The sequence below is a fragment of the Bacillus rossius genome, chromosome 1 (genome assembly GCF_032445375.1).
Source record: "Bacillus rossius redtenbacheri isolate Brsri chromosome 1, Brsri_v3, whole genome shotgun sequence".
In the NCBI taxonomy this organism is placed as follows: Eukaryota; Metazoa; Arthropoda; class Insecta; order Phasmatodea; family Bacillidae; genus Bacillus; species Bacillus rossius.
This window is the reverse complement of record NC_086330.1, coordinates 8,621,466-8,647,340: the sequence shown is the minus strand read 5'-3', so window position 1 is coordinate 8,647,340 and position 25,875 is coordinate 8,621,466. Positions and strand designations below refer to the sequence as shown.

Sequence of the window (25,875 nt, the reverse complement as noted above, 5' to 3'; positions counted from 1 at the left end):
GAATCCGAGAATTTGGCCTGCTTCCATTTACTAGCCACAGCAGATGCCATTATACACACCACCGACACCGCTGACGAGTGTTCCAATACCTGGATCCACGACACACCACAGAACAAGGAGGGAGATTTAGAAGTGCAACTCTTACAGTGGAAACTGAAACCATGTTTCACTTGACATGTGACGCTATCTGTTGGATGGGCCCATAAATACTGGGATTGAGGTTCTAGTTATTTTTAAATTAAAGGTTTCCCCACAAGAGGAGTCCTCACCAAAAAAAAAATACATCTTTAATATATGAAAGGTACAAGGTAACACAAAGAACAAACACAGTGTGCATGGCCACAAAGGGCGAATTGGTGACATATCTTTATTACGGGTAGGGAAACGGGGCAACTCCGACGACAGGGTCCTGAAGCCCGGCTACTTGTTGGGATACAAAGTTTCATGTTAATATTGTTAATATATCTATTCGACGACTAATTACTAGAGACCTGCAAAATTCGCGGATTCATTGACCTCTAGGATAAACTCCACAGTCCTTTAAATACTCGCGGAAATGACACCTCTTCATTGGCTACTGACGCGTGAGACGTCTCAACTAGGCTGTCCGTAATTTGGCACTTTCTTGGTTTAGTCTTTCCCATTGGCTCACAGTTCCCGGATAAAATGTGGGCCAATCGCAGAAGCGGTACGAAGGTATAGTTGTTTTGATGCTAGCATATCGCGAAATGAATCCGCGAATTTTGCATGTCTCTACTAATTACTTAGTAATTTTCACTGTGCGAAGAACACTTAATGGTGTTTTGTAATAAAAAAAAAAGGTCATGCTACGTATAAATGAGTAGGAGATACAAACATTTCTGGTTTGCCACACCAAAAAATGTGTAGAGCTACAAAAAAATATAGTGAATTAATTTTTTTACCGGGTTTGTTTGCCTGATGATACTTTCAGCATTACTCCTCACAATCAATGTAGCTATATTAGGAGTATATTGTGAAAGCTACTATCTAGCGGACGCGCCCGAAACTACTTCAAAAATCTAGGGTCTCGGTTCCGGCAATTACAGTTTCTTCCCCGTGCGACACACCGCTCTCGACGTCAGCGGCAAGACAGGAAGTGCGGTCACCGCACGCACGTCTGTGTGTCTGTGTGTCTGTGTGGGATGGGACGGGGACGCACCACAACGCCGAAATACCACAACGCCGAAATGCCAAATTGACCACAACGCCGACAGCTAGAAAAATGCTGTGTACCACAACGCCGAAATACACTAACGCTGAAAAATGTCATTGCAGGACTGCCACAAAGGTTAGGTTAGGTTAGACTAGTTTAGGTTAGATTAGGTTAGGTTAGACTAGGCTAGGATAGGCTAGGTTAAGTTAGGTTAGGTAAGGTTAGGTTTGATTGTGGTATTTCGGCGTTACGGTACATTTAAGAAACACACACAAAGTCATTCAGTTGTTATTTCGGCGTTGTGGTACACAGCAGTTTTCTAGCTGTCGGCGTTGTGGTCAATTTTGACATTCGGCGTTATGGTATTTCTGCGTTGTGGTAACGACCCGATGGGACTCTCAGCTCACTCTCGGCTGTGCCTTCGCGCCAGGAAGTGACCGTCACTGCACGTGCTCAGGACTGCGTCACTTCACGTCGCGGAATTGAAGCGAAGCTCGAGTTGAATCACTTCCGCGGCTCCGTTTCCTCCGGATGAGTGACGCGTTCCCACTTCTTGGAAGCTCGCCGTGGAGGAAACAAGCGTATCACGAGGGCTGACGCACATATTCTTGGAGAAGTCATAATAGTCTACATCATAATACATTATTAGAGACCGGAAAAATTCGCGGATTCAATTACCTCTAGGATAGCCTCCATTATCCTCTGCATTTTTTAAGCAAACGTGTGTTCATTGGGTGCTAACATGTATGGCGTCTCCAATAGGTAGCTTGTGATTTGATGATTCTTTGGTCGATAATATCTCATTGGCCCAGAGAGCTCAAGTTAAACTTCGAGCCAATAGCAAAACCAGCAGAATTGTACACGTGTTTGGATTTCAGCCTATCACGAAATTAATCCGCGAATTCTTCCGGTCTCTATACATTATGTATAGAGACTGGAAAAATTCGCGATTTCGATGACCTCTAGGATAGACTGCACAATCCTCTACACACACTCAGGAAAAATGCACTCTGCTCATTGGCTATTGACTCGTGACACGTGTCAACTGGGACGCTTGCGATTCGATACTGTTTTGGTTGAAGGTTTTTCATTGGCTCAAAATCCTTCAGATGAACTGTGAGTATATCACAGAAGCAATATAAAGATACAGTTGTTTTGATTATAGCGTATCATGAAATGAAACCGCGAATTTTTCCGGTCTCTAATTATGTATATATTTAGGAATAATTAAGAAATTATTATGCTTTTTTTTCTGTCAGTTGGTAAATTTAAAATTCAATCTTTGCAAGCGTGTAAATATGCCTACTCCTTCCCACAGCTTAGCAAAATCTTACCCAAGCAATGACAAGCATCACCTTGCTGAGTTAGTCACAAGTCAGAGAGAATAATTTCGTGTCTAAACATGTTGTTGAGAAAGTGATGAAATGGAAGTTGAAAACATTAGTATTACATAAAATAAAATTAAAACTTTTAACATGAGAATGATACTGAAAATCGAACATACGTTACGTATTCGTGTATAATAGTGATGGCAAAATTTTGTGGCAATGTCTTATACATAGAAGAAAAAAAGGCTGGTTGGATGTATTTTAAAGGTCCATGAATCAATTAAAAATTTTTAAAAACCTGTAAATTTTGTGCTATATTTAACAAAAAAAATTGAGCCAACTTTAACTCGAATTATGGGCAAAGCGACATGCCCTAAATAATCATATGTTGATAGTAAAATAGTGAAATTCACTAGACCAAACCATGTACTTTCAGGATTGAGAACTAGTGTGTGCTGGGGTCTTAGACTGGTACCGGTTTCTGAACACTGTTTTAGAAAATTCATAGACAAATCTAGAGTAAAGAAGGGAAAGAAAGTGGCTCCAAAGGGGTTTAAGCCCGACTTCCTCATTTTATGATCGCAATCATTACTTGATGAAATAATTTTTTCTGTAAAAAAAAAACTAACAAATTGATTTGTTTCCGAAACAAAAGCCTCCCCCTACTCGTCCTACTACCTTCTGGATCCTCCACTGTTGGGAATCACCAGGTATGTTATATGCAACCAAACCCTATAACTAGAGACCTGTAAAATCGCGATTTCAAATCCCTAAAGGATAGACTCCATGATCCTCTACGCACTCGTGCAAATTACATCTGCTGATTGGTTAACGAATCGTAACACTTGTTGACTGGAATGATCGTGATTCGCTAATTCTTCTGTTACAGATTTTTCATTGGCCCAGAGTCCTTCAGATAAACTGTGGCCCAATCACTGAAGCAAAATAATGTCAAAAGTATTTGGACTCTATCCTATCGCGAAGTGAATCCGCGAATTTTACAGGTCTCTACCTATTACTAGAGACCGGAAAAATTCGCGGATTCAATTCGTGACATGTTACAATTCTAATAATTATACCTTAGTGCTGCTTCTGCCATTGATTCACTGTTAATCTGGAGTAATGAGGGCCAATTAGAGACCCTCACTCGTAGAAGTGTCGAATCACAGGCTACCCAATCGAGACGACTCACAAGTCAGCAGGCAATGAACAGTTGGTATTTGCCCGAGTGTGTAGAGGATAGTGTAGTCTATCCTGGAGGTCATTGAACCCGCGAATTTTTCCGGTCTCTACCTATAACTAACTTAAAAGTCCTGAATTTCGCAGGAATTGGACGAGAAATTTGGACAGCTGCGGTGTCGGAGCACCCGGGACAAAGAGTCGCTCGAGAAGTGGTGCAGGAAGGAATACCTGATAAACCCAGAGTCCGACAGAACATCGCTCATCGAAGACGAGCCCTTCAAGGACTTCAGCGCGGACGAAGGGACAGGTCCGGTGCAGCTCCGACCCCAGCGGGTGAAACTAAGCATGAGAGTAGGTGAGTACAGCTCATTAATAACATGTTCGCAGGCTTTCACGGCCATTGTCTGAAGTAGCTTGGCTTCTGGGGTTGTTTAGCCGCGTCCTGGGCCAATAATTCACCGACTTATTTCGGGTCGACATTGCAGTCACCATCATTAGGGAGCAGTTACCTACTAGCTTGGCTTCTGGGTTGTAGTCGTGTCCTGGAAGAGTCATTCACTGACGTTTCGAGTCGACATTGCAGTCGCCATCATCAGGGAGCAGTTGACCTAATCCTACCTACCTAGTAAGCAACTGCTCCCTGATGATGGCGACTGCAATGTCGACCCGAAACGTCGGTGAATATCTATTCCTACTACATAGTAGGTAACTGCTACCTGATGATGGCGACGGCAATGTCGACCCGAAACGTCGGGGAATATCTACTCCTACGACCTAGTAGGTAACTGCTCCCTGATGATGGCGACTGCGACGTCGACCCGAAACGTCGGTGAATCATTCACCTGAGACACTGCTGACAACCCCAGAAGACAAGCTACTTGAGTAACAGCTCATGTTCAACAACAGCAATGAGCGCTAGAGATTTCCGGTTACCAATATCCTGGCTAAAGTTTATGTCGTGTATTTATCAAAAGGGGTGACATATTGTTTATTACTAACCCAGAAGATCCCTGGGTGATTCGCAACCAATACTGGAAGTTGTTAAGAGTGTTAAGGGTGTGCCTCCCATTTCAGATCCATATTTTATATTTACAGTAATTACAGATAACATTGTAGACTTTTTCAATAGTTTAAATTTCACGAAATTGCATAATTAGCTACTAAAGTTACATTTTTAACGTTTTTGGGTTGTACAAATAAGGAGAATTTAATTTATTTAAAAAATGAAACTTTTTTAGGTTTAACTGCAATTCCACTGGCTACTTCAAGAAATTGTTTGAATTTGTTTCAGAAAATATTAATTAATTTTACCTAGCATTTCAAAATTCTCAGACTTGTTACGATTTTGACAGCCAAGAACACATGAAATGAGTTTTTGTGATAGAAATGCAAACCATATCATGAAGTAGCCAGTGACATTGCAGTTAAACCTAAAAAGTTCCAGTTCTGCAATAAATATAATTATTCTTATTTGTACATCCCAAAAACGTTAAAAATGTAACTTTGGCAGCTAATTATGCAAAAACAATGCGCTGTAAAAAAATTTCATTTCGTGAAATTTAAAAAATGGGTGCGTGTACTACTTAGGTACGCGCGTGAGAAGTTATACTTCTTTGGCATCATTAAAAAATAGTTTTTAATTGCATGCAAAAATAGTGCGTGGAGTCCCTCCGCGCGGAAGAAGTGAAACTTCGTAATGTGGAAATGAAAATAGGAAGGGGTAGAAATATATTTTTAGTGAAATCATATTGTATCAAATCAAACTAAAAAAATAAAGGAAATAAATTTGTAACGATTCATAGTTTGATTTTCAGAGAGAGAGAGAGAGAGAGAGAGAGAGAGACCTATTGAATGTCTATAAAACTAACTTTTTTTATGAGAGCAGATTTTCATGAAATAAATCGTGAAATCATTCAACGATAAAAGCTGTTTATTTATTTAAGCAGACGAGTTCGCCCCAAGGAGAAAATTGACGCGGCGAGACCTGGTGGACATTCAGAAATGACAAACACTCACTATTTATGTGTCTATGAAACATGATTTCTTTCTGCAATTTAAATTGTAATATACAAAAAGGGTATTTAAAATTGAAACAAATATGGTGACACTACAAACTGTCAGGATCTTTATTTTTTTCTTACTCTCTACTTAGTTCCTTACAATAGCATTCACTCTCGCTCTCTCTCTTTCTATTCCCCCTCCCCAGGAGCGTTAAACGTTTAACGCAAACTTGTTGGAAGTCGCATTAGAAGTATAACTTCAATAACTTCAACAATGGAGAAATTTTAAACATTGGTTAGTGATTAATATAAATATAAAATCATGACCCTAAATGGGAGGCACGCCCTTGTGAGAGAGTGTCTGGGAGGTGCAGCAGCTAGGATATTGTTCCGTGTTTCTCGCAGGAGAGTTCTCCAACCTGACGATCAGGTACCGGCGGGCGAGACGGCCCGTGGACGTGTACCTGCTGCAGGACGAGGCGAGCCATGGCGTCGCGGCGTCGCTGTCCGAGGGTCTGCGGGGCCTGGCCCCCGGACTGAGGGTCGGCCTGGGCAGCTTCCTCGACAAGCCCGCTGCGCCCTTCACCCGGTGCGACATTCCCCCTGCTGCTGGTCGACAAGCCCGCTGCGCCCTTCGCCCGGTGCGACACTCCCCCCTGCTGCCTGTCCACACCTGCCTGCAGAGGGTTTACTATTAACATCCCTCCTCGACAAGCCCGCTGCGCCCTTCACCCGGTGCGACACTGCCCCCTGCTGCCCGTCGACACCTGCCTGCAGAGGGTTTACTATTAACATCCCTCCTCGACAAGCCCGCTGCGCCCTTCACCCGGTGCGACACTGCCCCCTGCTGCCCGTCGACACCTGCCTGCAGAGGGTTTACTATTAACATCCCTCCTCGACAAGCCCGCTGCGCCCTTCACCCGGTGCGACACTGCCCCCTGCTGCCCGTCGACACCTGCCTGCAGAGGGTTTACCATTAACATCCCTCCTCGACAAGCCCGCTGCGCCCTTCACCCGGTGCGACACTGCCCCCTGCTGCCCGTCGACACCTGCCTGCAGAGGGTTTACTATTAACATCCCTCCTCGACAAGCCCGCTGCGCCCTTCACCCGGTGCGACACTGCCCCCTGCTGCCCGTCGACACCTGCCTGCAGAGGGTTTACTATTAAAAACCCTCCTCGACAAGCCCGCTGCGCCCTTCACCCGGTGCGACACTGCCCCCTGCTGCACGTCGACACCTGCCTGCAGAGGGTTTACTATTAACATCCCTCCTCGACAAGCCCGCTGCGCCCTTCACCCGGTGAGACACTGCCCCCTGCTGCCCGTCGACACCTGCCTGCAGAGGGTTTACTATTAACATCCCTCCTCGACAAGCCCGCTGCGCCCTTCACCCGGTGCGACACTGCCCCCTGCTGCCCGTCGACACCTGCCTGCAGAGGGTTTACTATTAACATCCCTCCTCGACAAGCCCGCTGCGCCCTTCACCCGGTGCGACACTGCCCCCTGCAGCCCGTCGACACCTGCCTGCAGATGGTTTACTATTAACATCCCTCCTCGACAAGCCCGCTGCGCCCTTCTCCCGGTGCGACACTGCCTCCTGCTGCCCGTCGACACCTGCCTGCAGAGGGTTTACCATTAACATCCCTCCTCGACAAGCCAGCTGCGCCCTTCACCCGGTGCGACACTGCCCCCTGCTGCCCGTCGACACCTGCCTGCAGAGGGTTTACCATTAACATCCCTCCTCGACAAGCCCGCTGCGCCCTTCACCCGGTGCGACACTGCCCCCTGCTGCCCGTCGACACCTGCCTGCAGAGGGTTTACCATTAACATCCCTCCTCGACAAGCCGCTGCGCCCTTCACCCGGTGCGACACTGCCCCCTGCTGCCCGTCGACACCTGCCTGCAGAGGGTTTACCATTAACATCCCTCCTCGACAAGCCCGCTGCGCCCTTCGACCCGGTGCGACACTGCCCCCTGCTGCCCGTCGACACCTGCCTGCAGAGGGTTTACAATTAACATCCCTCCTCGACAAGCCCGCTGCGCCCTTCACCCGGTGCGACACTGCCCCCTGCTGCCCGTCGACACCTGCCTGCAGAGGGTTTACCATTAACATCCCTCCTCGACAAGCCCGCTGCGCCCTTCACCCGGTGCGACACTGCCCCCTGCTGCCCGTCGACACCTGCCTGCAGAGGGTTTACTATTAACATCCCTCCTCGACAAGCCCGCTGCTCCCTTCACCCGGTGCGACACTGCCCCCTGCTGCCCGTCCACACCTGCCTGCAGAGGGTTTACTATTAACATCCCTCCTCGACAAGCCCGCTGCGCCCTTCGCCCGGTGCGACACTGCCCCCTGCTGCCCGTCGACACCTGCCTGCAGAGGGTTTACTATTAACATCCCTCCTCGACAAGCCCGCTACGCCCTTCACCCGGTGCGACACTGCCCCCTGCTGCCCGTCGACACCTGCCTGCAGAGGGTTTACTATTAACATCCCTCCTCGACAAGCCCGCTACGCCCTTCACCCGGTGCGACACTGCCCCCTGCTGCCCGTCGACACCTGCCTGCAGAGGGTTTACTATTAACATCCCTCCTCGACAAGCCCGCTACGCCCTTCACCCGGTGCGACACTGCCCCCTGCTGCCCGTCGACACCTGCCTGCAGAGGGTTTACTATTAACATCCCTCCTCGACAAGCCCGCTACGCCCTTCACCCGGTGCGACACTGCCCCCTGCTGCCCGTCGACACCTGCCTGCAGAGGGTTTACTATTAACATCCCTCCTCGACAAGCCCGCTACGCCCTTCACCCGGTGCGACACTGCCCCCTGCTGCCCGTCGACACCTGCCTGCAGAGGGTTTACTATTAACATCCCTCCTCGACAAGCCCGCTGCGCCCTTCACCCGGTGCGACACTGCCCCCTGCTGCCCGTCGACACCTGCCTGCAGAGGGTTTACTATTAACATCCCTCCTCGACAAGCCTGCTGCGCCCTTCACCCGGTGCGACACAGCCCCCTGCTGCCCGTCGACACCTGCCTGCAGAGGGTTTACCATTAACATCCCTCCTCGACAAGCCCGCTGCGACACTGCCCCCTGCTGCCCGTCGACACCTGCCTGCAGAGGGTTTACCATTAACATCCCTCCTCGACAAGCCCGCTGCGCCCTTCACCCGGTGCGACACTGCCCCCTGCTGCCCGTCGACACCTGCCTGCAGAGGGTTTACTATTAACATCCCTCCTCGACAAGCCCGCTGCTCCCTTCACCCGGTGCGACACTGCCCCCTGCTGCCCGTCCACACCTGCCTGCAGAGGGTTTACTATTAACATCCCTCCTCGACAAGCCCGCTGCGCCCTTCGCCCGGTGCGACACTGCCCCCTGCTGCCCGTCGACACCTGCCTGCAGAGGGTTTACTATTAACATCCCTCCTCGACAAGCCCGCTACGCCCTTCACCCGGTGCGACACTGCCCCCTGCTGCCCGTCGACACCTGCCTGCAGAGGGTTTACTATTAACATCCCTCCTCGACAAGCCCGCTACGCCCTTCACCCGGTGCGACACTGCCCCCTGCTGCCCGTCGACACCTGCCTGCAGAGGGTTTACTATTAACATCCCTCCTCGACAAGCCCGCTACGCCCTTCACCCGGTGCGACACTGCCCCCTGCTGCCCGTCGACACCTGCCTGCAGAGGGTTTACTATTAACATCCCTCCTCGACAAGCCCGCTACGCCCTTCACCCGGTGCGACACTGCCCCCTGCTGCCCGTCGACACCTGCCTGCAGAGGGTTTACTATTAACATCCCTCCTCGACAAGCCCGCTACGCCCTTCACCCGGTGCGACACTGCCCCCTGCTGCCCGTCGACACCTGCCTGCAGAGGGTTTACTATTAACATCCCTCCTCGACAAGCCCGCTGCGCCCTTCACCCGGTGCGACACTGCCCCCTGCTGCCCGTCGACACCTGCCTGCAGAGGGTTTACTATTAACATCCCTCCTCGACAAGCCTGCTGCGCCCTTCACCCGGTGCGACACAGCCCCCTGCTGCCCGTCGACACCTGCCTGCAGAGGGTTTACCATTAACATCCCTCCTCGACAAGCCCGCTGCGCCCTTCACCCGGTGCGACACTGCCCCCTGCTGCCCGTCGACACCTGCCTGCAGAGGGTTTACTATTAACATCCCTCCTCGACAAGCCCGCTGCGCCCTTCACCCGGTGCGACACTGCCCCCTGCTGCCCGTCGACACCTGCCTGCAGAGGGTTTACTATTAACATCCCTCCTCGACAAGCCCGCTGCGCCCTTCACCCGGTGCGACACTGCCCCCTGCTGCCCGTCGACACCTGCCTGCAGAGGGTTTACTATTAACATCCCTCCTCGACAAGCCCGCTGCGCCCTTCACCCGGTGCGACACTGCCCCCTGCTGCCCGTCGACAAGCCCAGTGCGCCCTTCACCCGGTGCCACACTCCCCCCTGCTGCCCGTTGACAAGCCCGCTGCGCCCTTCACCCGGTGCCACACTCCCCCCTGCTTCCCGTTGACAAGCCCGCTGCGCCCTTCACCCGGTGCCACACTCCCCCCTGCTGCCCGTTGACAAGCATGCTGCGCCCTTCACCCGGTGCCACACTCCCCCCTGCTGCCCGTCGACACGTATAGCGTGGGCAGTTGGCGGTCCGCTGGTCCGACAGAGTGGAGGGGACCTGTCTTCCAAATCTGGTTCAGATGTTGGGCTCTGGATTAGTAAGACGACTCCTATTCCACCCTTAAAGGGCGCAGACATAGGAGAAGGGAGGTGGTGGGTATGCCGGCCTTAGGGCCGGAAGACAGTGCTGGTCGACACCTACACACGGTCATAGTTTAGCAAGCGCGGGCGGGGCCATACAGTGAGAGGGCCATGGCCCCCACGATCGAACACACAACACCTCCCCCTCCACCCATTTTTAACATCACGTGCCTCATTATAACTGCATGGTTTATTTCTTACTTACACTCTCTTTAGAATGCTGGGTATAATTATGTTTACTATTTTATATGTCCAAACCAAGCTTTATTTATAAAATATTCAATATGTTTTTTTCTAGTTTGTGAAAAAATTACAATAGTTATCATTTAAAAATAAACCAGCCCCCTCCCCCGTTTTTCCAGGCCCGGGCCCTGGACCCAGGGGTCCACCCAGCCCCACCCTTGTGGGGACCGTGGTGAGGGCCTTCTGAATTCCAGGGGGAGTCTATGGTAGACTACCATACTGGAAGACTACCATAATGATAGTATTCCTCCAGGCCTCTTCGTAAAAGGCGGAAAAGTACCGTAACGGAAATCTGCCATACGTTCAAAGGTCGAGACGTAATTCTGCCATATTTTTGTATACACTCTATGGAAAGAGTACAGCGACATTGCCCTCGAAGTAGTGTATAGAATACTCGGTAGGTAGCGCTATCAACCCTCTAGCTGTTTCTCAGGTTAACTTTAAAGCTTACAGATAGCGCTTCAGACGGTGATAGTTGCAATTACAAATAACCTCCAGATCGCAGAAAGAAAGAAATGATTCAAAAAATGGTTTATAGAGAGAAGCACTGTATTCTTATTACGACGATTTAAAAATATATATATATATATGGTAGTTTTTACATGCACGATGGTAAATTCTGCCAAAATTTCTTATACATTCTATGAAATGAGGAAAAGGGCCTTACTCGTAAAATCGTAATGTAACTAGCTTCATAGAATTTACATTTTTGCACACTGGGATACTTGAAGTAATTGTAGATCATTATTTAATGAGTGCAAATCCAACACAAATATTCAAGGGTTTTCTTATGTAATGTTTTAATTTTAGGGTGACAGAACACAAAAAACTCAGATATTATGATTTTGAATGTCCATATTAAATTATTTAAAGTCTACAAAATGTGTTTTGAAGATGCTGAAATGCGAGGGAAATATTTTTGTGTAGTGTAGTTTGTTGGCACAGGGCAAGCAGCACATGCGCTCTAGGGGAGACAGGCTCGTATATGGAATGTTGGTGGGCTTTGCACAGGCTTGCAGTCTTTCAAAAATAAACTCTGCTGAAATTTAAGTATTTTTTTTTCTATTAGGAAATAAAAAATGTTATTATGCGTAGCATATTATTCTGCTTCTTTAAAACTGTCAGATCAAATTGAAATTCAGTTTTTCGTGCCTTACAACACTTATAAACGAATTATGAAATATACATTAAAAAACATTAGGTACCATATAAGCACAAAGAATAACAACCAAAAACACATTAACACCAGACATACACTGAAACATATCAATAACTTTACGACAAAACACGAAACAACACAACACACAGATAAAGATAATATTTAATTGGTTACTTTGGTTTTCAAAAAAAATCTTAAACAGATTATAAAAGTTTTAAATAATGTTTTGCTTAATTTTTTTACCAATGAATGTTTCTAGATTATTCAAAAAGAGTTATAACTTTTTACAATTTTATATATACTAATTAATGAGTTAATGGTTTTAAAAGTGTCACTAATTCTATAATTGTAAGTTGAAATTCTTGATCCAAACCGAGACATTATGTCTTAAGAATCAAAAATGGTAATAAAACGTATATATATAAACCATATATATGTGTGTGTATGTCTCATTGAACGTCTAATAAATAGAACATGCAAATTAAATTTATATAGGAATGTAGCATAGGTACCTATTTAAAAGCCTGAAATTTTAAAATATTAATTTAAGATTTTTTTCTGCATACTTTCAATTCTATTACAATCAAAATTAGTAATTTAATTCCAAATAACGATTCAAATTTCTACTTCATAGCTAATCAATTAGAAGAACAAAGTATACAATCAGGTATTGATGCAGAGAATTTAATAAATTTAATTAATAACTAAGAACTTCAAGTGTTGGTGAAAAATAAAAACTTGGCATCCACTATAACTCGAAGGTATTAAAAGTGGGCACCAAATTTAATGTCATTTCTTACTATGTGATAATTCTAATTAATTGAATTAGTTTTTTATACTAAATATTATACAATACATGCTTTCATAATTCAGAGACGTTTTTTAACTTGAAAACCAAATCTGCACAGCTGTAATATCTTGCTGAATAGTTTCACAACATATTTCCTTCTTTTTTCCTTCAGCATCTTTTCTTGATCAATTCCGATTACAGTTGGAATATCATTTATTTAATATTAAAGAGTAGTTGAGATAAACTACTGATTTAACGGAACATCTAATACCATGAAATTAAATATATATATATATATATATATATATTCATTCACAAATACTGTTTATGTCAAAGACGGTCTCCCTGAGAGAAAACTACGTAGATTTCAGAAATAATATTTTTAGGAATAAAATGAATGTGCCTATAAATATTCTTTCATCAAAAACGTCTAAAATACTGCATATCAGAGGTATTGGTCAATAGTGAATAAAATTTAACTGAAATAATAATTCAAGATAATATATACCAATAAATGGCTGAACACACAACGTCGGTATAGAACAACTCACTGACTGATACACAATTAATTCAAATATTTTAGGTACAAAAGTAAAAAAAAAATGTTTTAAATGTTTGTGCTTTATTTATGACATGTTGGAATGATAATGCTATAGTTACTAAAAACTAAAACGCTACAAAACTACAAAAAAATATTTTTGCAAAACTCCGTTCCCCCGGAGAAACCCCCGGAATGGCCACCGCATGGGGAGCCCAAGAAAAGTAACGGGCTCCCCATTTGGAAGCCACCTGGAAGGTTTTTTTCTGTTCCACCCACCGTTTCTTTGGTAGCCTGACTTGTTACAAGGGATTGTATTCCTACCAGAGAAAATGCCACCATTTTACCTGGGCAATCCGCCTTGGAGGAGCCGGGGCGCGAACCCGGGTCCTACAAGTCACAAGGCAGGCGCTCTACCCCAGAACCAGAGTGGTAGAGCGGACACTTGCAGTCTTCTTAACACTGACACGATGTTATTCCCCGAGTTTACTGTAGTTTCGTGTGTCATTAACACGTGTAGTACGTGAAGTAACATCTAACCTCGGTAACGAACAAATTTATGTGTTCTTCGTTCAGCATGAATTGTGTAATTTCATAACAGTGAAATATAATTAGTGTAACTAGTCTGGCAATTTTTTAGTTGATTTCCGGCAAACAAACTTTCAGTCTTGCTGTAACACAATAATTATATAGAAATATAGACTAGTAAAAACACTGTCGATCGTAAAGTTATTTTCAAATATATGTTATATATTAAAATAATGTGTTTAGTTAAAATATGTGTGTGCTTACAAGTATGAAGTAATTGTATAAACATTTTATTTATTTGGTTTTAAAGCTACAGAAAAGTTAACTTTTTTATATTACTTTTGGCTTTCTTTTGTTTTACCATGCTTAACATGTGCAGCTAACACTGGAAAGTTATTCAAACAACTGTTTGCAAATAGGCATTTTCAAAATCTTAAATTAAGTACTAAATAAATGATAGTGTCGGAGATGTCAGACTGGTCACAGGACCCACCAATTGCTATGATTCTAAACAGGAATTTCTTTACTGATAAGGTTCTAGGAATACGTCTTTCTGTTGCAGGTTTACGGGACAAGGGGTGTTGAGCCATGATGGTCATCGACGCATGCACAGCTTCAAAAACCACGTGGCGCTCACGGAGAACATAGATCTCGTACAGGTAAGCTCGTAACCTATGAAGATACAGCTACTTCAGAACTACTATAGGACAAAACAAACATTTGCGGTGCTGTGCTAGCTTGTTTGAATTAACATTTAGTTTGTACCACACGGAATGATTTGAATTACTAAGTTAATAATAGATCTAGGATTCGAATCATAAGGAATTTTTTTTCGAATCCACTCTTCGAATCAAGATGAAATTCTCAAATGCGAAAAAAATATATAACGTACAAAAATTTAAACATTTATATTGTTAAAATATTTACTTCGTAAACATGTTGAAAGTACAACACATTTGGGCCTAATAAACCTTTAGTTGTCAGTGTCGAATTTTCTGAATTTCCTCAAATATGTATTCATTTTAATTCCAAATATTTTAAAAAACTTAAGTTTCAATGGTATTCAAGAGCTCTGTTTCGACCAGCCCTTTGTTAGTTTTAAAACAAATACTCAATACATACTGTACATGTGTGGAGTTATCACAGAGAAATCCCACTTTTTCATAAATTTCAAATTACTTTGTCCGTATTTGGATAATTTCTATTCTTATTGTCTGTGACTCATACTGCAATAAAGAACCTCCATGTTTCGCCGTAAAATAACTTCGCGAGTAAAACATATTTCTTCCAACCGTAGGAGCCAAAGGACGTTACAGACTATATTGGCGAAAAAACATTTCCATGATAAATCACCATCTACATACATATGTACTCCTACACACTTCCGCTCCCTTTGCTAACGACTGAATTTTTATAAAATATTTCGTATAAGGGATTCTTTATCTTGATACTTACTTAAAAACTACGAAAAATTATTTTTATACTTTCTGTTTGTTATGCACATTTATTACTTGAAGGTAAATCCTCGAAAGAACATCGTGATTTACAAAGTAAATAGAATTTTAAAGCTATAACCACCCACTGCTCATAATGGTAGAGTTGTGAAATCTCTTCTAGGGAAGACAGTATCTTAGAGGTTAAGGCTTGTTTTAATGTAGTTTAAAATGTAACATTGTAGCCTGCGTAGGTCACCGACTCAATGGAACATTTTTACTTTACATGAAACTATTTGCATCAAAACAACAATACGTCGTCAGTTCATTATTCTAAAAATAATAAAATAACTTAGTTGAACTTTTAAATTTGGGACATAATATCTGAAACTCGTCTTCTTTTCATGGGAGAGAAGGATTATTTGGGCCAGTAAATAAAAAATAAATAAACAAAATTTACTAAAACAAAATGTTCAAACAAAAGTTTGTGAAGATAAGTTACAAATTTTGTCTAAATATAAGGCTTAGTTATTTTCACCACCCCGGAAAGGGCAGGCAGCTAGCCGGACACAAACACATGCACTCCTCCGCGGACGCCTGGTTTGTAGCAGTTCATGTTATCCCTCCATGTGGCATCAGAGGTATCGGAGCACAATGTTTTACGGTTCCCATGGGCAAAAGTCGACATTCGTACAGGTGTAAAAAAGACTAATTCGTTTTATTTATGCAATATCCAAAGCTTAATACGAATGTTCCCGTATGTGTGTGTGCATATATATATATATATATATATATATATATATTCCTCCATTTTTCTGGAATCCGAATCTCGAATTCGAATCCTGAAGAGAGCTTCGATTATACCCCTTGAATCAGAATCTAGGTTTCAAAATAAAATAAAGTACAAGAAAGGGAAAATACGAACAATGGTGTTGAAACATTTATATATATATATATATATATATATATATATATATATATATATATATATATATATATTCCTTTTCTTGTACATTATTTTGAAACCTAGATTCAAGGGGTATATTAAAAGTTCTCTTCGGGATTGAAATTCGAGATTCGGATTCCAGATAAATGGAGGAATATACACACACATGCGGGAACATACGTATATATGTATGATGAAAGCAGCAGTAGATCGGGGGCAACGGTGCCAAGCCAGAACTGGAGAGGTTGCCGGTGTGCCCCAGGCGGCCGCCGGGGCGCTGGGGGCGGGCGAGGCCCGGGGAGACGCCCCGCGCGGACTGCTGGACGCCCTGCTGCAGGCGGCGGCCTGCCCGCGCGAGCTGGGCTGGCGTCGCGACGCCCTGCGCCTGCTCGTCGCCGCCACAGAGGCAGACTTCCGCGCGGCGGGGGAGGCCAGGGTGAGCGCCTCTGCACCTCCACGCCTCTACGAGTGTGCGTTCTTACCGCGGGGAAGCCTTCATTTCACACACGAGACTGCCAAACGCCCGATCGTGCATCTTCGGTTTTTTTTTTTTTTTTGGTTCATTGTAAATAAATATGGTGCAGGTCGATAAAAGGAAAGACCATGAACAAGGCAACGGTATTTATTTGTACGCCGCCATATTTTTCGTTTGCCGTGTGGCCGTGAATGTTTATTTTGGACAACTCATGACAACTAATGGTCAATTAGGTTAGGTTAGCTACATTATAAATACTTTAAAACATTGTGGACGGTTGATTTGGTTAGGATAGCTACATTAAAGATACTGTGAAATCATGTAAGTGGATTACCCCAAATAAATGCACCTGTTGTGGTACGAAAAAAAAAAAAAGCTAGCATGAACTTCAGGTGTGGCTCTCTCGTCTGTGAAATGATGGCTTTCCCTTGCCACGCGCGGGCAACCGCCTCCCTGCCCCGGGTGGGGGTGTGTTTGTGAAGGAAAAAAAAAAGAAGGCTAAAAACAAAGAAAAATCAAATGCGTGCTTTTAAATCATATTATTCAGTGATCGATATTGAATACTGGTCGATGGAGGTTATGTTTTCTTATTTATAATAAAAATTAATAATTGTAATAAACATTGATTTTATTATTAATTAAAATTTATCTCAATTATTTAACTAAATTAAATATTGAATTTAATTCACTTTTTTATTACTTATTAATATCGACTATGGTATTTATTTTTATATTTTATGGCATTTATTTTTCAGCAGTATTCCTAATATCACTCCAGTTCTTTTATTATTTTATTTATATCAATTATGTACGTTATAACTAATCTGCACCCATTTATTTTTTATACATTTTTGTTACTTTTTATCGTAGATAAAAATAGTTGCTGGTAGATTATCAGACCTTATAATGCACTTATAAAGGATACTTTATAAATATGTACATATATTTATATATTACTATATTTAAACATTATATATAAAATAAGTATATAAAGTGTCAGAGAAACATTTGGAGTGGCAATTATTCCCTCCCATGCGCTGTCCCAAGCACAGATGCTTCAAGCTTGCCAACAACCTCAGCCAAGAGTAGGCAGTTATCAGTGGCGTCTCGTCAGGGCAAGCAAGGCAAGCAGTGCTTGCCCAGGCAGTTTCCAGACATTGTATTTTTTAAATAAATATTTTATTCGGAATAGTATTTTACTTTGGCTCGTGCAGTTAGGTGTATGTATTTTTTACACTATCTTCTTGGGACCCAATACTGTGCGCTGTGCGCTATTAGAAAATAACTCGTTGACACAAAAACATGCTGTTTTAGAAGCGTTGCTAGGTTTAGAAGCGCTGGCAGGACCGCATTCAGCAGGAAGGCTGCCGCAGTAGTTTCCTTTCGGGAGGGGGGGTGGCATGGTACAAAGGTTCAGGGAGGGGATTGGCTGGAAAATAATTTTTTTTTTTTTTTTTCCTAACCTAACTAAAACTAAGTGTATTTTGGAGGGGTCCGGGTTAGGGAGGGACCTAGGTGCGTCTCAGGCCGAAGCCTATACGCCTAGTCATGCTGGGATTAGCCATGCAGGGAGAGGGTCGCATGCATCATGTGCTAGGAGGGGATTGGCCAGCCATGGCAGCGATTGGCACCATGACTAACTCCCCTCACTCTTAAATCTAGACTATAACTAGAGATAGGTTGGGCCCAGGTAAAACCTGCATAGACACAGGGAAAACCCTGGGCACATTCATGCGGGATGCAAATTGGCATGCATTACGTGTAGGAGTTTACAGGAGACAGAGGATGGTCTGGATGAAGTGTTGGACAGAGTAGAAAAGAGTCTACCATGCGGGGGTTGGGAACTTGGACTCGTAGTCCGCTTTGCTTTTTATCCAGGACTGGATTTAGTGACCAGGGACGCAAGCGCCCCTGGTGGTGAGTGGTTGCACTGACCACTCACTCCGCCGCCAGTCAGCACCTAAAAAAACTAAGAAACTAGGCTGGAAAAATACGCGGTAGAAGCTACGAAGGTAACGCTTTCTTTCCGAACTGGAGCGAACATGGCCGAAGCAGACTGTGGAATTTTTCCGCCGACTGCTTCGGCTATGTCCGCCACAGTTCGGCAGGGCAGGTGGCGATGTCGCGTTTCAGTCGGCGGTCGTCTCTCGGGGCGCGCGCATCTCTCCCGCGGGCTGTTGGCTGGCAGTGCGTGGGGGATTTGTGGGCGTACGATGATACTCCACTCCCACTTAGTATATAAGTAATGTAGAGTAGGTATTTTACTATCAGAATAATGTAAGTCAATCATTATTTTTCAAAAATAATGTATTTAAAAAAAATGTCAATTTTTCTACCTGTGGAATAGTCAATGTTCAGTTAAGAAAACTACTTAAATAGCACCATTTTGTACCTTGAAATCCATATTTTCCCGGCGGAGGGCCCCCAGACCCCCCCCCCCCCCCAACCTCATCATGTTTTGGTGTGAACGGAGTTATTGCTTCCCCTCATGTAAACCTCACGCCTCGCCACTGCCAGTTATGTGTGAGGCTGTGTCCACGTACTGAAACCGTTCAAGTGTGTAGTTTTTGGCCTCCTATTAACGGTTCTAGCCTGTTAAAACATTTTACTTTTAAATACGTCAATGACAAACAAATTACTTAATTCTCGTAAACTACGATCGTTATATTTGCTTATGTTTGTAATTAGTAAATTAAAAAATATTCATAAACTTTTTAATTGCCAAACTGTCTGTCAAAATAAAAAAATTTTTTTTTTCCAAATGGTGACGTTTCTTCAAGTAAGTGAGGTAAGTAAACAAATCCGTTTACATGCAAACGGGGTAAAAATATATTATTAATTACTTGCTTTGTCCATGTTATCTGTTCTGTATCATTGTTGGGTTATTCTGTTTGTCGTTGTGTTTTCCGAGGTTGTTTTTGTCTTTATTTACTGTTCATACTGTCTCGTCATTGTTTGCCCTCCTCCCTTCCAAGGATATTTATGTGCTGTCTATTTTTTTAAAATTTCAAATAAAACGAGACTTGGAATGAAATTAATTAATTTTATCTGAAATTAGAAAATATTTTTGCAAAACTCCGTTCCCCCGGAGAAACCCCCGGAATGGCCACCGCATGGGGAGCCCAAGAAAAGAAACGGGCTCCCCATTTGGAAGCCACCTGGAAGGTTTTTTTCTGTTCCACCCACCGTTTCTTTGGTAGCCTGACTTGTTGCAAGGGATTGTATTCCTACCAGAGAAAATGCCACCAATTTGTCTGGGCAATCCGCCTTGGAGGAGCCGGGGCGCGAACCCGGGTCCTACAAGTCACAAGGCAGGCGCTCTACCCCAGAACCAGAGTGGTAGAGCGGATACTTGCAGCCTTCTTAACACTGACAATATGTAATAACACTGATACATACAAATTAAAATCCACTTATAGATGGGCTAGAAACTTGAAATTTGCCATCTCGTATATCGCTGCCTGTAACTGATAGATTATTTTTAAAAAAATAATTTTTAGTTTTTAACCCCCGGATAAATTAAAAATGCCGACGTGCCTTTAAATTCGGCGTAGACCTTTATTTGAAGGTTTACTGTAGGTAATCGGTAAAACCTAACGAAATACTGATTGCGTCAATAAATCAGAGGATTTGGTTTATCTGATTTGATTTTTTATTTCATTCAATAGACCATACAATGGTATAGAATATGTGAAAATAAAAATTACAAACACATAAACAGGTACAAGAACAGTATTAAAAGCATTACAAAATTAAAATAATAAAATATAACAGCTGCTCTTCCATGAATAAACACCTATTATATATTATATACTTACCTATAAAATAAATTAGATATAGAAGAAAAGTCATACATAAAAAAAAATTACGAAGCTAATTCCTGTTCATAGTCATCTATATTATAAAAAGCCTTATGTGATAAATGAAGAAATAATTCCTTTTTAAATAAATTATATTGGTCCATATTTTTTAGAACTGATGGTAATTTATTGAATAATCTAATACCAACATCTCTAACTGACTTTAAAGTTTTTTCTTGTGAACCCTTTGCATTAATTCGCGTGAAATGCTCATGAATATTAGTATTTTTTAAATAAATTAATTTGTTTTTATGAATAAACAATAATACTTTGTAAATATAAATACAGGGCACAGTAAGAAGACCTAAGGATTTATAAATGTCACGACAACTGTCCAAACGTTTCATGTGGAGTATAATCCTGATTAATTTTTTTTGTATAATAAAAACTGATTGTAGATTATGTCTATTACTCCCCCAATACATAATTCCATAGCTGATTAAAGAATAAACATAGCCAAAGTAGGCAGACCATAGGCATTGTTTGGTAGTTATATGAGAAAGTACTTTAAACATATAACACATACTGTTTAATTTATTTAGCAAACCAAACGTATGTTTGTCCCATGATAAAAAATCATCAATCTCAAGTCCAAGGAATCGTGAATGTGCCACAAAATTTAAATCGATTAAACCTAAAATGGAATTATATTTGTAGATCACGGGCTAATTAATATTTTTCTTCTATTATTTTATTAATGAACAGCTGCGGTCTTCGAACTCTGCATGCCTATCCACATTGAAAAATAGCAACAATTTTTTCTTCTTTGAATTTTCATTGTCTCCATCTAGAGTTATAAACATGCATATTTTCAAAATTGGCACGCATGTGTGTTTGCCAAAAGTAACCTTAGAAAGTGATAGAAGAGATACACTTTGAGATATGAAGTAAATTTTTGTAATTTGTAATTCATGATTAACGGGCAGCCACAGAAATGAAACTTGGCTGATCGAAGTCCCCAGTTTTTTTACACGCGTGTTGTGTATATCTATATATTAAAAAGGTAAATGTTTTTAGCTATATGAGTATTCAGTATAGTATAAGGTGTTGACTGTCGCAGCTTGCAGGGGTGGTGGAGCCTCATGACGGAGATTGCCACCTCGACGCCAGTGGAGATTACACACATTCTCTTCTGTTCGATTACCCGTCCATATCACAGGTGATGTATACACAGTCACCTGTCAGACGCACTCTCTTGTTAAACCCCTGTCCTGAACACTCGCTCGGCCAAGACGTCGTGAAACCACGCGGAAAACTAACTAAAAACATTTAGATGAGCAAACTGAAACTACACTTTAGCTTAAATATTGTATAATGCAATGCTTAGTGAACTATCAGTGTTTAAGTGATTTTATTTGTTATATTAGGTTTCCGACTCATTCCCGTATATGTGGAATTTTTCATTTCCATTTGTATTGTTTAAGATTATTTCGGTTAATTCAAATTAAAATGTACAGTAAGGAAACATTACCACACATTTCAGTCCTTTCTTTGATTTATTTCGTTACAATTCATGCATTTAATCATTGAAATTCGTTTCTATTAAAATACATTTATTTCGTTAAAAATGGGTTCCTTTGATGTTTTTTCATGTAATTTTACTTCATTTTATTTATTTAATTACATTAAGTGCCAAGTAATTCAATTTATATTTAATTAATACAATTCATGGTTATTGTTATTTGTTTATAGCTAAGTCAAAATTTTAATTCGTGGTATTGTAAAAATAACTGCAACATAACAATTTGTGTTTAAAAATTCAAATTTTGAATTAAACGTCCAGAGAAGATTTTATATAACATATGGTTTAGATTATTTGAATAAAAATGTATTTTTGTTGTAAAATGTAATTAATTTAACGAGTCAAAATGATACTAGACTATGGACTACATTTAACAAGTAGAATGAATAAGTAGCTAAAAGGGCATTAGTATTAACAGACAATTAGACAGTGTGGCTTTGGTAGAATGGTCTCCCACGAAGAATCTGGTTCGATTCCCGCCGGGCTCAAACATTTTTTTTCTGTAAATAGTAAAAGTGACGTACTTTGAATTTTCTTAGATTACTCCGTGTCCTTCGCCGCTAATCCACTCGTCACTTCACTTTTCAGCCTTCTCCAAACTCGATGTCGACGAAATTTTTTGTCATTACTATTATTTGAGGGATATTTATTTAAATTTATTACAAAAGCTATCTTTTTATGTTAAATATTCCCAGCATGTTTTTACACATTTACTCAAAGAGTTCTTCATTTCTAAATGGGCCAAAGTCCATATTTGTAGTAAAACGTTTTTATGGACGGAACATAAATTTCAGAGGTCGACAAAAGGGTTTTGGACCAACGCCATTGTTGATATTACTGTATGTCATAAGGAACCTCAACAACAGACAAGAGGATAGCTATGCAAACGCACAGAAAACAAGCCAAAATCACAAGTGTTGTCGTAGCAAGCCTACATTGTTCGGCTGTGCTATCGTCGTTGTTTTGTCCATATTATCTGTTTAGTATCATCGTTGGGTTATTCTGTTTGTCGTTGTGTTGTCCAAGGGTTTTTTGTCTTTATTTACTGTTCTTGTTGCTACTGTCTCGTCATTGTTAGCAGACGTCCCTTCCACGGAAGTTTCTGTATTATGTTTTAAATTTTCGAGACGACCTGATTTGTGTGTACGCGTATGTTTCTTGTCTGTTATTGATGTTTCTTATGATGTAACGTGTAATCAGCAATGGCGTGTGTCCAGAACTACATCTTGAATCAAAAGAGTTTCATTCCTCTTGCATAAATCTATGCGTAAGCCGAAAAACGTTCCTCTGCGAAATTGACAGTTTTTTTAGATCTACTATTTTTTTACTAAGGTTACTTTTGAAAGGAGCTATTCAAATAGAATATGATTTAATAGTGGTAAAATCTTGCAAGTGTTCACTATAATCATTACTTGAGTGTTCTTTTACAGCGCGAAAGTTAAGGTCAGTAAATATCTGGTAAGAAATTTGTGACCTTAATTAGTAGAGCAAATCAATAAAATGAAATAACCAAACCTGCGTGGGACACCAAGCCTTAAAGAATTTCATATGAAATAACTTAACCTACACAAAGAAACATCATCGTAAGATATGCATATATATATATAATGTTTACATTTTGGCATATGGTTGTCAATTTTAACTTTCTTTAGTATTTTTTCGGTTTTCTTGAAACTCGTCACTACAACCTTTATTTTAAAAGTTTTAAAAATTTAAAATTATTGGAAATATATAGTTCTTCATTTGGAACTCGGCCTTAATTTGATAATTTTTAATGATTTTGGACAAAAAATTCTTTTAAAAGTAATGTTCTATCACCTCAAATACAAACAGCGTATAAATATTAATACTAAATGTTTCCCCAGTACTTAAGTTGAAATTTATGTATTAAATTATGCAATGACTTATTTAGCAACAGACTATATAGACATAGCCATGTATAGAATAAGCTTAATTATAATAACTACACCTGTCTACTGAAAAAAGTTGTAAAACCAAAAGTAGACATGGTTTTCGTACATACAATCAATTAAATAAATTCCTTAAGCTGTTTATTCCAAGCAAAAAGTATGACCAGCTAACCTTGGATGTATTAATTGGTCTAATAGTCACATGCAACTACCGTGTTACAAGATTATTGAAGTACCGAAAGTGTACTGTAATAATTTTTAAAAAAAAATTATTTTTTTTAAAAATTAGAAATGTTTTGAGTAATTTTGTTTATTCCCTTTCGTTCCTATAATAATAGTTTTATGACTGTAAACGATACAATTTCCTTAAAATACATGCCGATTTGTTTGGACTTTTAAATAAAGCATGTACAAGATCATTCTAGTTTAACTAATGTTCAACTTCATGGCTCTGTTGGTACAAACTCGATGTTCAATTTGATCACGCAGGTGAAGAAGACGTCGAAAGAAAACAAAATCAATGTAATAATAGTTTCCCCCGAGGAATCAGCGGAGCTGTATCGAATTTTAGAAGAATCAGTCGACGAAGTCTCAGTTCTATCGTACCACGAAACCCAAAATTTTTCTTCTTATATTGCAAGGGAATACAAGGTAAAACTCTTTTCCATTAGTAGAGACCTGAAAAATTCGCGGATTCATTTCGCGGTAGGTTTGAGTCCAAATACTTTTGACATTATTTTGCTTCAGTCATTGGGCCACAGTTTATCTGAAGGACTCTGGGCCAATGAAAATAATTTTTAACAGAAGAATTAGCGAATCACGATCATCCCAGTCAACAGGTGTTACGAGTCGGCAACCAATCAGCAGATGTAATTTGCACGAGTGCGTAGAGGATCATAGTCTATCCTATAGGTATTTGAAATCGCGAATTTTTCCGGTCTCTATCCATTACCTATTAGTAATAACATACCCTCTGGTAGACTTATACTGCAGCATTGTAAGCTACTTATTATTTACTTATAGTATATTAGCATAGTTATACTATTTTTCATCTGTGTGAGTCTTAAGTAAAATAAATGAAGTTTTTATTTCAAAACAATTGCCTGAGCTTCATAGCGGCGAAATTGGTTTTTGCCGAATAATTATAGCGTAGGTAGACGCGTTTAAGACGCACCTACACACATACCCCGTAAGAACACTTCAATTCATTACACTAGAGTAAATTAAGTATACACGAACAAGCCTAATCGCTACGTCCTAGTATTCTGAAGCTGCAAATGTTAATTTTAGTATTTTTTTCTTTGACGTGATAACGTCTTATAAATCGATGAACGCCTGCAGCACGCACGAAAAATTGTCACGTTCCGCCTGAGCCGAGCGTGCAAGAACCGCTCAACCACCGTGCGAGAAAATCTTCTATAATATCAAACAAGTTAAGGCGGGCTTTTTAACTAATCGTTCGTAATTATATTTAAAAAAATTATTTCAATTTAAATTTTCAAAAACTGTAAATAATATTTGAAAATTAAAAAATATGCAATTTGTCGTCATTGTTTTCTTATGACGTTATCACGTGAAATTATCGTCCGTAAACCGACTTACAGACAACCCCCTTTTTTAGGATAAAACCAATGATTATTAATATTTATTTTCTTTATACAGTAAGTAACAGGCTGAATGCGTAGTTGCAGAATCCACTTTCTAATACCGTATTCCGAGAGCAAAGACGTTACAATATAATTTAAAAAAGTGACTGCTCGTACTGCGGATGAATGAACATTCACATTGTTATGGACACACATTTGGCACACACAGTTGGCTGCCTGAAGCGAAGTTTATAGTTTTGTGTATCGAGTCATCTCAAGTATGCATATTTTGCTCAACAATTTACAGAGTTATTGTTGGCGGGACAACAATGGTTATTTTTCTAACAATTTGACAATTGCATGTGTTTTACGGATGGAAACGTAGATACCAAATTGTAATTTTGTCTGTAGTAAAAAAATCACCACGAGTTAGCTTATT

The 25,875-nt window shown here is 41.3% G+C and overlaps 1 protein-coding gene across 1 annotated transcript in view; it reads left to right on the top strand.

The window, feature by feature from the left end:
* LOC134528624 (integrin beta-PS-like) overlaps positions 1 to 25,875 on the top strand; it is a 69,991-nt gene that overhangs the window by 7,766 nt on the left and 36,350 nt on the right. The window contains exons 3-8 of the mRNA XM_063362376.1: positions 3,829 to 4,039; positions 6,090 to 6,273; positions 14,267 to 14,363; positions 16,346 to 16,519; positions 21,479 to 21,577; positions 24,340 to 24,501. Of these exons, the coding sequence (XP_063218446.1) occupies positions 3,829 to 4,039; positions 6,090 to 6,273; positions 14,267 to 14,363; positions 16,346 to 16,519; positions 21,479 to 21,577; positions 24,340 to 24,501 (927 nt within the window). The remainder of the gene's footprint in view (positions 1 to 3,828; positions 4,040 to 6,089; positions 6,274 to 14,266; positions 14,364 to 16,345; positions 16,520 to 21,478; positions 21,578 to 24,339; positions 24,502 to 25,875) is intronic.